Genomic DNA, 12,610 nt, shown 5'->3' with positions numbered 1-12,610 from the left:
ATATTGTAAGTGAGTAGGTTATAATTATTACCAGATGAAATTTGAAAGTTTGAGTTGTTTTATGCCCAAAAGTTATTAAATGCTTTATTGAAACTATTAAAAGGAACAAATCCAACTTAATCAAGGTGTAAATAACATAGATAGTCCTCAACCCAAAATAATAATAATAATAATAATAATAATAATAATAATAATAATAATAATAAAAAATAGTCCAGCCCTTAGTAAAGAAATTGGTTTTCTTAATGTCACTCAAAATAAATATGAAACGAGAATAAAGGGTTGTTTAGTTGGGAAATTTATACTCTAATTCGAATCATGATTCGCTACAGTATTTTTTCTTAAAAAAATACACGTAAATCGAAAATGATTATAATCTTATAATTCTAATCCATGAACCAAACGTCTCCTAAATTTCTAACTAATGCCATAAAATATGACAAACGTTACTTAATTATCTTGTCACTCAACTAATTCTATGTATATACACAAACAGTGCGTCAGAGCAACATCGTCCCTAACCTCAACAAGGGAAAAAAAAAACGTAAAAGTAGGGGCAATGAAGCCAATTCAATTTATGTACAGGTTGGCTAACGAACCTCAGTAAATTGTTGTTACGAATCGTCATTATAAGGTACACATTTGTACAACATATAACAACAAAACAAGTCCCAATTCTAGGGATTAGGATAACACTACCATTAAAAAATTAAAAAAAAATTAAAAATTAAAAAAAAAAACACAAAAGTACACTAGGAGTTTATTATTTCTGGGATGAATGATGAGTCCTCTTCCTTGAGCATCCCCTGTCACTTCCATAACTCGAGCTTCTGTTGAAACATACATATCACCAAGCTTAACTAATGGAGAGTGGAGACAAATAAGAATTTTCAGGTTCTTAAGCAGAAAGGATTGACATACAAATCTTCGTCCTGCTTTTTGCTTCTTGACGAGTCCTCTTTCATTCGTGAAGGTCCAGAAGCCTGCCAGAGTGGGGAAATGAGTCGGCTTGGCAAAACAACTGCTAGTATTCAAGATAAATCAGGATTTACGTCAAATGATTAATTTGTGTTCCAGTAGAGAAAATTGGCCAAATCCCACTTTTGGGCCCCGGAAGTATGATCTGTGTCCCATGATGGCCCCTGGATTTTATTTTTTTGATACGGTGTGGGTCCTATGGCTCCCACTTTACACAATAAATTTTATTTTTTAAAATAGGGTGTGTGAGTGGCCCCTGAATTTTGTTAAGCATTTTTTTTTTAAACCCCGAATATTCAAGTGTAACAGGAATGATTGTTCCGTAACGTCAATGGGGTGTTCAAGTCCGAGATGATCATGTGGTTGTTTAGAACTATAGATGTCAATCTAAAAAGAAAACAGTTGTAACAAGGAAGCAGTAATTTGAATGTAGATCATTCAACGGTTTTCTTCTTCTTTTATGACATGTTCCGCAATGCTTATTCAATTTGAGCCTAACGAAAAACCTACACTCTCAACTCCCTAAAAGCAAGCAAAGAGATGCAGTACTTGCTGGTACTTGGTGGAGACCAAAAAATTGCATGACTTAAAAGGCACGTATGTAAGGCAATGACATAAAAATCAGTGAGATGTTTGTGAGATAGAATACTGACAGGAAGACATAATTGTTTGCTGCTTCTGCTATGAGCCTCGAGGTATTCTTCGTAAGACTGCAACAAAGGGTCCGGAAAAAGCTAGTTATTATGGAGAATTCATATGACAGGTAAATATAAATTTCATATGGAACCATTGAAACGTAATAACACCCAGAGCCACTTCAATTCTTTTACAGCAATAATGCTGCAGCAATTTGAACAAACCAGGCAAAGCTGAATACTAATAAGGATACAACTTCTAGTTCGCTAGAGCGTGCTGATTCAGCTTCATGAAATACCCAGTACCAATGAATATTAAAGGACTTTGGAAAAGTTCCAGTCCCTCTTCAAAAGGTCAAAAATGGTGGTCCACAAAACACAGAATGATCTTCTAATAGTATCCAGATAGAAATGTCTTTTTTATGTCTCCAAATTACTTTAAGAAAAAGGGAAGATTTTGCTCAAAACTTGACATGGGTCAGACATAATCAGAGGCACAAATTAAAGAAACCGAGATACATAATACCATTTCAAGAAAGTCGTCCTCTGTCAGAACACTAGCCCGGGGGCTTTCTGCACTAATGCCCCACAAATCAAATCGAGAAGCCACATCCCTATCCATTTGTGTATTAGGAAGATACCCATTGTTGGAAGAGTGTTTCATCCTTGTAACTTTTGACGCTGCAGAATTTACATTAAAGTTTCCAGGAAATGTAACCCCACTAGTTCTGCCATGGGCTAACTGATATCTAATGGCTTCAGTCTGATGTTGGTACATTAATGAAGAATAAAGCATGGGTGACTGAGACCATGAAGGATGCACTGGGGGCGCATTATACTCTTCATCTCCTAATGAACACGGAGGTTCCATACAGGGCCTTTTCGAACGATATTCATCCCTGAGGAAATAGCTCAAAAATCAAAAAGAAAAATAAATACTAATGCAATTTAAAATGGACAGAGTTGCAAGAATATTAGCTTTCGGCTATCTAAATACGTTACCTAATCTGCAGGCTATCAAAATTACTCTTGCCATCAAGAAGCTCACAGAGAGCTTCTCCAATATCGGGAGATAACTCCTGGAAAGAATAGAGGATTTCAAATTAACACAATGTCTATATACTAACAGTCTAACACAACAAGAAAGCACTAAATACTACATAAAGAACACACCTGACAGTCTCTGCTAATTTTTACTGGTTTATAGTCATTTAACGGGTTCTTGAGATGAAGAGTTTTTTGGAAAGGTAGGTCATTTAACTGTAGCCATTTGACCTTAAAACTGCGTCCCCAAGGATTAGATTTACCACTCCCTTGGCTCCAAACATTATCTCGCCTCCACCCAACAGAAGACATCATTTGGGCATACCCTTGGAAGAAACCACTCATGTTGACACTAAATATTAAGATTACTCTACTAGAATTCTGCAAGACAAGTACATGCTTCTCCATAAAAAACTAATATGGCAAGCAAAGCAAAATATCGGAATACAAGAATCTTACATGAAAGGCTTCTTCCAGAATTGGTTCATTCATGACTTGAGTAGCCCAAATTTCTTTCTCAACGGATAGTTGGATGTTCTGATGATTCAAACTCTTTATGATAAAATACCTAGTGTCATACAATTTACCCCTTTTGGTTGCAGTTGAATCAGCAACACATTCATGATTTTCAACCACTTGCTTTTCCCTAGAAGGATCACCATTATGGTCACCTTTATAACTTGAGCTCTCTACAAAGAAATATACATAATTCACAAGTTAATGCATATAATTTTGAAATGACAAATTGAGAGAAAGTAATGGAAAATATGGATGTTGCAAAGTTGCAAGTACAAAGCATATAAATGAATACTCATCAAAATCAATCTAGCTACTTATTTCAAATCATTTGAAGTACAAACAAAAGAATAAATGAATTAGTGTGAAGATGGACTATCAAAGTAGAGCTGTAGAGGTATGTTCATAAAGAGTGTCCAATTTTACATACGAACAGAGACAAATGTAGAAAAAAATCACACCAAGTATGAAGTAACACAAGCCCTAAATTTTTTTTTTTTTTTTTTTTTTTTTTTGAGGGAACAATCCCTAATATCGTTGTTATTCAACTGAAAAACTAGCGGCTGTGGTTTCTGATGTGGATATTCTGGCTATAGTTTGGCACAGTTGCTACAAACTAATTTACCCTCTGTATAATTGATTCATTGGATACAGAGATGCGTCTAAACAATACATCAATTGCAGTTATCAATTCTTGTAATCTGAGAAACAAAAGGAAAAAAGAGAAAAAAAAAATAACTTGTGACATCACAGTAACAAATTAAACTGAATTTTCAACTAAATTACTGGATTTGGCAAACGATTCATGCATATCCAATGTAAAGACTGAATTTTTCGAACAAGTAACTTAGACCAGACCAATTTAAGTACAAGAATTCGAAAGTATAAATAAAAGGCACCTTCATCATTTAATTTACCAGGATCATCTGAATTCCCCATGTCCTGTTTCCATTCCGTCACTGACGAATCAACTACCGAAGCATTTTCCTTCGCAGTATCAGAAGACATATCCCTATCAACCAACAACATTGCAAATGCAGATATGAACACAAAAATTATATAACAGAGGACAACTTCAAGCAAAATAATTAAATAAAACACGAAAAAAAGGGGAGTATTAACTAAACTATATCAATATATTCATTTCTGCGAAAAATTAGCATAATTATTGGTAACACAAAATAGGAAAGTAGTAAAGTTCCACTACGTCGCTCAATTTCCCCTTTTTCTTTCCAAAAAATCTGGAAAAATTCCAAGATAAAACAAATTTTCTATCTCAAGTGTCACTTTTCATACGCATTGCTCGAAAAATTCATACGCTCATAAAAACAACAAAATGGAAAGGAAAATGCGATTCAATTGCTCAATTTTTGGCGTTTCAGTTCCAACAGTTCCTCAATAATCAATACTAACAAACTCGAATGAAATTCAAATTCTTCCAATGCGAAACAAAGTAATAAACATCAGTAAGATTTTCAACGAAAGCTAAAGAGAGTGGAGAGAGAAAAAAAGCTTACCTTTGTAGAGAGAGAAATCGAAAGAACTGCGTTGTCGGGGAGAGAGAGAGAGAAGCGAGCACAAGAATGTTATGTTATAGTGAGTGTCTGAGTAACGTCGATAAGCTGAACTGCTAAAGTGATTTCCGAGCCCTAGTTTCCGGGCAGTTTTTTTGTTATTTTTAATTGAAAAATGAAATTCCGATTATCTGATATCTCTCCTGCTATAGTTACCTGCAGGTGAGGGTGAACAACGATTGAACGTCGAGGATGGTTTCTTTCGGTGGTGTGGAATCCGGGTGATATTTGTTACTTTTGTCTGTGAGATGTACGAGAATTCGATTACTCGTCACTGTCGGTTCTGATTAGTGGACCGCTGATGGGAAAGGTGTCGCTCGGTTGCTCTATGATTTTATTATTATCTAGTCAGAACAGATGGTGATTGAAAATTGAAGCGAAAAGTCAAAGGAATTATCTGCTGGGTAGTCTTTACTGCCGTTGGAGTAAGTGTTTTTATGTTTAGATTAATATTTTAACGGTTAAATTTACACTAAAAATAGTTAGTGTGTTAAAATTTTTTAATATAGATATGTATAATCTAATTATTAAAAAAATTAATTTAACGGTTGAAAATATTTATCTCAATAGTAAAGTAAAATAACTTTAGGTTATGTTTGTTTTATTAGTTTTGTTCAATTTAACTCAATTTAAATAGTGAACACAGTTTGAAATGACGTTTAGTAAGTATGTAATTTGAATTATATTTTTCATTTACATTGAGTTAAGCAGTCCAACTTAGAGTTTAACTTTCCCTCAAGTTCAATTATTCAAACCATTTTTAAATAGTAAAAAATGCTCACTCTCTTTATTTTTTACACCTACTAAATACTAATTCAAATTTTATTTTCTGTTTAAATTAAAATTTTAACTATACATAAAAATATCAATTCAAACTACAATTTAAACCACACAAAATAAAAAAAATTTAAACTAATAAAATTCAAATCAACTGACCAAACAAGGCTTACTCCACCGTAAAGGTCCAACTATCTGTTGTGATTGTACTTCAAATGAAACGTGATAAGAAATCATGGACTGATCTGGTAATCGAGATATTAGTTGGGCCCAGTGGGATTTAAAAAAGACAGAGAAAAAAGAACTGAATGGATGAGAGAATTACTAAAGTGCATTTTATCCCTTATTTTTTGATTAATACTCTTAAACTAATAAAATTATTTGATTAAAAAAATATTAATAAAAAATAATATGTGAAAATTTAAACTCATACACTTAAGTTCTTTAACAGCATGTTTACCCCCTTTTTCCGGATGAGAGAATTCAAACATAGTAGAAACCAATTGAGCCGTACTTTTTCATTTCTGGCCCAAACACAAAGAATAAAAAGGAGAGAATTACAAAAGAGAAAAAAGATAAATACTGTTTATAACGCATGAGTCTTGAATTTTTATCCTTACACTTGATTAATACATTTTATTAAAAAACTATATTAGTCAAAATAGTATTAATTAAGAGTAAATAGTAAAAATCTTAAAACAATGTATTTAAAGGGTGAGTTCACTAATTTTCTCATTACTAAACCTACCCTTAAAAGTATATATGTCTTAATTTTTACCTACTATTCTTGATTAATACCCTTTTAATTAATATAGTTATTTGACTAAAATGATATTGACTAAGAATAAGAAGTAAAAATCTAGATAGAAACATTTTAAGGAGACATTTTGTCTCATTTCCCTAAAAAATGTGAAGTGCAAAAGAAAAAATGGATTAATGGCACTGAAGCTTCGTGAAATTTGAAGTATGTGATATTCGGTTATGTTTAAATTTCACTTGAAATTTTGCGTTTGTGTTCTTTTTTGGGGGGTGGAATTAGTCTACTAGATTACTGTTGTTAATCTACTAGATTACACAATAACAATTTATACCGGAGATGACCGGAATTTTGTGTACAAAAAACAAAATAATAAGATGGATTGTTGGGATTACGCGCCGGTAACTTGTAACTGTCGATCATCTCACTGTTGGTTTTGGTAACATATGGTAGATTACTGGTAGTAATCTATTATATTACCTTTGACTCGCGTGGCAATTTCGAAAATACACATTTTATTGGTCTTTAATCTAGCCTCTAGTGTGGAGAACCAACGAGAGTATTATAAATCCAAAATTGAATGTCGCTTGTGGCATTGTGGCATTCTTCTTATTATTCTTAAATATGTATAATATGCTAGAGATGTTAGATATTCGTCAAATATTGTTAAGTTTGTATTTTTTTTAACATATGATTCTGATGTGACATTCGGATAAAATATTAAAAGTATGTGAACAAGATATACTCTCAATTTTCTTTAAAAAAAAAAAAAAAAAAAAAAAAAAAAAAAAAAAAAAAAAACGTCAGTACAGTTTTTCCCCCTAAATATATAGAGTAGCGATTTGCTATTATGTTATGAATGAAAACCCGGTTCTCAAATAAGAAATAAACTCAACGATTGTAAACACATATCACTACCTACCTTTCGACATATTTGATTTCATTCTACAAATACCAAGCGCAAGTCTTATAACAATAAGCATTAATATGCTGCGGAATTAACGTATTACTAATTCAACACTCATTTCATTTTTCTTTATTTTTGTTAATATTCTGGAGCAATCCAGAACCTCACAAGGAAAATTATTTTACTTCTAATCACTAGTCGGCAAACTTAAATATTATTAATCATCGTCTAAAATTAGAATGGAGTTTTTCTCATAGGATTAGAAAAATAAAATTACTGATAGTTTTATTTTTTCAACCATTAGATCTGCATCATAAACTGTCTATTATACATACTTTTTCAATCTCATTTGATTTTGATTAAATTTAACGGTTAGAAAACTGATCCTATTAGTAAGACGGCCTGCCGGAGACGGTCTCCAAATTAAAAATGAACTCCACTTTTTATTTTTAATTTAATCAAAAAGTCATTGTACATTCCTCTGTATTATCAAACTTTCTTTTTCTTTCCCCATCTCCAAGAATTATAAGCTACCAACATTTTGTAGGGGAATTCTGTGGGGTGGCCAATTTTGGCTACTCAATTAAATTAATGTCCATCGTTTTCAGTTTTTCAAAAAAATGGCTGAAGTTTTTTTTTTTTTTTTTTTTTTTTTTTTTTTTTTTTTTTTGGAGAAATTGTGAGTACATCTTTTCGTAACATATAATTAGACGCAATATTCAAATAAGCACATTTTTTTGTAATGTTTTAATTATTACAGCCGACCAGTCATTAGTCAATAGCCGCAAATTGAACATATATGACTACTATTAGTTTTCAAGTAAATAATTAGAAGAAAACCACATTAAAGAAAAAATGGTTTTTAGGTTGCTGAGGAAAGCTAAATGGTTTCTGTACAAGGTCAAACTTCTGTCTAATTTTTTATTTTCTTAGAAGTAGCTATATATGCACCAATAAAATTACATAATCGATATATTTATATAAAAACTAATGATTCGACATCCTAATTACTTTCACACGAGGGACTTCACCAACCGTCATTATATGAATATATCCAAATCTAATATTATATATTTTAAAGAAGAAAATAAACATTAATATAAATAGAATATTTTCTTCTGTTCATTATACTATTATAAGTATGTGTATAGATGGGTGGGATGACTCACATGGTGTTTATAATAATCATTAATAGAAAATTTCTTCTTAAATGAAGAAAAGCGCATTAATAGAAAACAGGCATTATGTATGTGACATGGCACAGATTTTTTCTTCTTAGAGTTGTTTTATGTTTGTCGTCTTGACTCTAATAATAATAATAATAATAATAATAATAATAATAATAATATAGTAGAGAGAGAGAGAGAGCAATAATTGAGAAGATGTCAGGAGCTGTTCATTTTGCCGGCCCTCTAGAAATCTACAGCTTTCTTAATCCTACCAATTTGGAAAGAAAAAAGTGGAGAAAGTATTTGATTGACAAAATAAATGATATGTCAAATAGCCATTTACACACCTATCACACTTATTCATCTTCATAAATGTAAAATAAACTATTCCTTTTATGTTACACATTTTATTTCCACTTTTCTAATTATTCCTTTCTTTCTTTTTTTATTTTTTTTCCTCTTCCACCAAAAGTAAGTATCTAGTAAAATAGGAGTGTACAAACCAACCAAACCGTTTATTTTAAGTGAAATGCAAATCAAACTAATTATCAATTGGTTTAGAGATTTTCAAACCAACTATAACAATTAAGAGATCTAATCCAATCCAAACCAAACCGATTGTAATTGGTTTGATTTGATTTTTCTAATTGGTTTGAACTAATATTTTACAACATCTTGAGAGTCTCAACATAACTGGTACAAATGTTTTGTGTCATCTTTTATCTATTTCTCTCTTTCTTCTAAAGACAAAATGAAATCAAAGCAATTAAATTATAGATATATTTATATAATATTAGTTATGACTCATGATTGAATATGATATTCAACTTTTTTATGTATATGAAAGAAAATAAATATAGGTAAATTAGAGACACTTAATATTATATATGATATATTCACATTAACAAAGAGGCAAGACTTCAGAGAGAATCACGAACAAAATCTAGAGGAGTGAAGAATGAGAAGAGATGAGCTGATAGAGCTTAAGGGTAGACCGCAGAAGCATTGTTAGTACTGTATATATAGGTTATGATAAAAATTTCTAGGATTATAATTATTTAAATTTAGAATAAAAGAGTTTCTTAAATATAAATAAGTTATAGATATATGAAATATATATAATTTTAAGAAAATTATATAGATAAAAATTAGTTTGATTTGGTTTGGGTTTTTTTAGGAATAAAATCACAAACCAAACTAATGTAATTGGTTTTTTAAAAATTTAAAGCAAACTAAACAGATTATTAATTGATTTGGTTTGGATTTCTTTTAGTTTGATTTGATTTGGTTGGTTTTAATGGTTAAAATAGTTTGTTGTACACCCATATTATAAAAGCTCCCTCCTTAGTCCTTTCTATTTATTTTCCTCATCTTGATAATATTTTGCTTTTTCCTTTTCTAATTTTTATCCCTCCTACTAAACATAGTATTTATAAACTTTCACTCACTTTACTTAAATTTCAGCTAATTTTTCCAATCATACTCTCTGTAGCACCTAAATCTGACTACTTACACAGTCAAAAGACTCGTACGTACACATTAATGAAACTTCAAAGACTAGCAAACAGATCAAAAGAAAATTAATATAACAGAAATTTATGAGGAGCACAAAGTTTAGGTTTTTGTATTGCTGAAAAATATATATATTTATATAGTATTTAATTTTCCTTATATCTAATGCAGACTTGAAAATCCATCGTGTCTTATTGCACATAATACTGGCATCAATATTTTACAGGTTGTGATGCCAGGTAGAAAGAGATGAAGTAGGACTTCCAAATCCTCATCTTAGTGATGATCATATGCTCACAATATATATATGATCTTTGGTCTAACCCCATAATCAAAACCTAATCATGTTCCCTCATAACGTTATTATAAAAAATTAATTATATATGATATATGTGTCTGCACAATCTCTTCTATCATTGGAGTGTATTGTCGTTTTCTTGGCCCAAATAAAAATCCATAATAAAACATATTTGGGATAATCTTGACAAATACCCTTAAAAGTGTATGGATTATGATTTTTACCTTTTACTTATAATGATTCATAACCTTTTTAGTCAAATAATTATACTAATAAAAGGATATTTATCAAGAGTAATGGGTAAATTCTCTATTTTTTCTTTAACTTTATTGATCATGCTCAGTCGTAAAGATCCCTCCACTTCTGCAACAACTGATTAATCTTCCATTTTATAGAAGATCTTCTTGATATTATTGTACTTTGTTTTCCTTTTTTAGTTACAACCGTAATTATTAATTATAATATTGTCTTAGCTCGGTTTTGTGATTTTACCATTAAATGCAGAATTCGACTACAATATGTGAACAAAAAAAGAAATGTGAAAAACTTTTAAGACTTTTGGGATTAGTGATGATGATTATCAAACACAACATGCATACATGTCTGATAACTTTTTACCATTCATTCCCTTTAATAGATAGACTGTTTCAACAATTAATTATACCTAAGCCCATTTTTTCTTTCCTTTTTTCCCCCCTTTTATATTTAATGAAAAATCCCACGTTTAAAATGTGTAGATTTAAAGGTCTAGTTAGTCCGTATCTATCTTAGGCAAAAATAGTTTCTCACGTGTGAATGAATATAGCGCGTGTGGTATTTATTCCCTGTCGTCTAAATGCACAGTGCCTTTGAAAACAAAAACTTAGGAGTAACTGTAGTAGATATCTAGGTAGGGTGAGGTCAGACCTCGAGAGACAATTCAATATAAATCACAACAAAATCTTGGACCCTTTGGCCCCATAAAAGATTTCATGCCCAAATAATTATAAGCATATTCCTATCTGGACTTCCACTTTGAGAGACAAAAAAGGGTGGAGAGAGAGAGAGAGAGAGAGAGAGAGAGAGAAGCACAGAAGATTTAATTTGGGGCAATATTACAACATGGATTATATTCCTTCCATGTTCCAATATGACCAAGCCACAGATCAAGAGCTTCTCCAACTTATCTCCACTTTTCACTGCAAATTATATCAAAATGATCATCAATACCATCTTCACCATGAAATCCATGAAGATGATCATGATCAAGTTTACCCGCCGGCGGCTTCTCAGGACGGCCATGACCTAATTTCCCTCAAGCGCCGTAGACAATCCATTGTCCCCTTCTGCGAAAAAGATAATCACCGTCATGATGATCATCACCAAAACCCTAATGGTGACAAGAAGAAGAAGAAGGTCGTACATAGAGAGACTGAAAAGCAAAGAAGACGAGAAATGGCTGCCCTTTATGATTCCCTACGGTCTCTAATCCCTCTTGAATATCTCAAGGTAAAATATAATTAGTACTTTCGCTGATCAATTTTTCAAGTGAATTTTTTTAATAAAAATATTATACTAATTAATTCGTTTTAACACTTAAGTATAGTAATAATGTTGGTACTAATTTCAGGGAAAGAGGTCTATATCCGATCAAATACATGAAGCAGCAAATCACATAAAAGACTTGGGAAAAAAGATCGAAAAGTTGAGTGAAAAAAGAGATGAGTTAAGAAAGCTCTCCAAATATTTAGTTGTATCCACTCCCAGCGGAAGTAGTAGCATTGGTGATGATATTGCCTCTGATCATGATCAAAACTCAGAAACCACAATTAGTGTTGTACATTGTAAGGCAGGAGTTGAAGTTGTCGTAAATACGGCGTTTAAACAAGGGCTTCCACTTGCGACAGTCCTTCAAGTTCTGGTCGCAGAAGGGCTTAACGTCGTCAGCTGCGTCTCCGCTAAAGTCAACGAAAGATTTCTTCACACCATTGAATCCGAGGTAATATATTTTTCTTTTTACTGTTTGCTAAGTATGTATATGATATGAACTTGAAATAAGGAAATAGTTTGATAAGTGTACATGTGTGTGTGTAATTACAGGCTGTGAGTGGCGTGAGAAGCGTGGATCTTACTGAGTTGGAACAGAAATTGAAGAACTTGATAAGATATTCTGAATGTTGATGAATCTGATTGTGTATATATATGTGTGTATATATCTGGCCGGGTGATTGTTAATTTTAGTCCTTAGAAGCTTTCCTTGGTCATCTAATATTATGGCCTGTCATGATTTTATTTCATGATCCAACTTCTTGGTTTTGGAATTATTGGTGATATATAGAGTTTGGCGCCTATCTTGAGATGTTCAAATTAGAAAAAGGTTATCTACTAGTACATGTTTTGTATCACGTGAATAATTTTGATCATGATGTTTGAAAGAAGAAATGGAGCAAAAAAAAAAAAAAAA

At 31.7% G+C, this 12,610-nt stretch overlaps 2 protein-coding genes across 4 annotated transcripts; one reads left to right on the top strand and one right to left on the bottom strand.

The window, feature by feature from the left end:
* Positions 1–539: 539 nt before the first annotated feature.
* On the bottom strand, positions 540–4,925 carry LOC21405928 (YTH domain-containing protein 1). 3 transcript variants are annotated; one of them, XM_024173307.1, is made up of 9 exons: positions 4,691–4,925; positions 4,073–4,185; positions 3,117–3,346; positions 2,787–3,038; positions 2,616–2,692; positions 2,140–2,512; positions 1,632–1,688; positions 922–983; positions 540–830 (listed from the first exon to the last, which is right to left on the bottom strand). In XM_024173307.1, the coding sequence occupies exons 2-9, from the start codon at positions 4,179–4,181 to the stop codon at positions 764–766; spliced, it is 1,227 nt and encodes a 408-aa protein (XP_024029075.1). In that variant the 5' UTR covers positions 4,182–4,185; positions 4,691–4,925; the 3' UTR covers positions 540–763. The 3 variants fall into 3 exon arrangements, with proteins under 3 accessions (XP_024029075.1, XP_024029076.1, XP_024029077.1); XM_024173308.1 differs by having other exon boundaries at positions 4,091–4,185; XM_024173309.1 differs by lacking the exon at positions 2,787–3,038.
* A 6,211-nt stretch (positions 4,926–11,136) lies between these two features.
* Positions 11,137–12,588, top strand: LOC21405927 (transcription factor bHLH36). The gene is made up of 3 exons (XM_010109766.2): positions 11,137–11,655; positions 11,777–12,145; positions 12,247–12,588. Exons 1-3 carry the CDS (start codon positions 11,269–11,271, stop codon positions 12,325–12,327), a joined length of 837 nt encoding a protein of 278 aa, XP_010108068.1. The 5' UTR covers positions 11,137–11,268; the 3' UTR covers positions 12,328–12,588.
* The last annotated feature ends 22 nt before the right edge of the window (positions 12,589–12,610 follow it).

Source organism: Morus notabilis, unplaced genomic scaffold, assembly GCF_000414095.1.
Source record: "Morus notabilis unplaced genomic scaffold, ASM41409v2 Scaffold87, whole genome shotgun sequence".
NCBI lineage: Eukaryota > Viridiplantae > Streptophyta > Magnoliopsida > Rosales > Moraceae > Morus > Morus notabilis.
The sequence above is the reverse complement of the archived record's forward strand: the minus strand, read 5'-3'. Positions and strand labels throughout refer to the sequence as shown.

Coding starts and splice junctions, on each gene's coding strand:
- LOC21405928 (XM_024173307.1), bottom strand. CDS start 4,181: ATGTCTTCTGATACTGCGAAGGAAAATGCTTCGGTAGTTGATTCGTCA. Junction 2,693..2,786: donor AAATTAGCAGAGACTGTCAG/GTGTGTTCTTTA, acceptor TATTCTTTCCAG/GAGTTATCTCCCGATATTGG. Junction 1,689..2,139: donor AGGACGACTTTCTTGAAATG/GTATTATGTATC, acceptor CCTTTGTTGCAG/TCTTACGAAGAATACCTCGA.
- LOC21405927 (XM_010109766.2), top strand. CDS start 11,269: ATGGATTATATTCCTTCCATGTTCCAATATGACCAAGCCACAGATCAA. Junction 11,656..11,776: donor TCCCTCTTGAATATCTCAAG/GTAAAATATAAT, acceptor TACTAATTTCAG/GGAAAGAGGTCTATATCCGA. Junction 12,146..12,246: donor TTCACACCATTGAATCCGAG/GTAATATATTTT, acceptor GTGTAATTACAG/GCTGTGAGTGGCGTGAGAAG.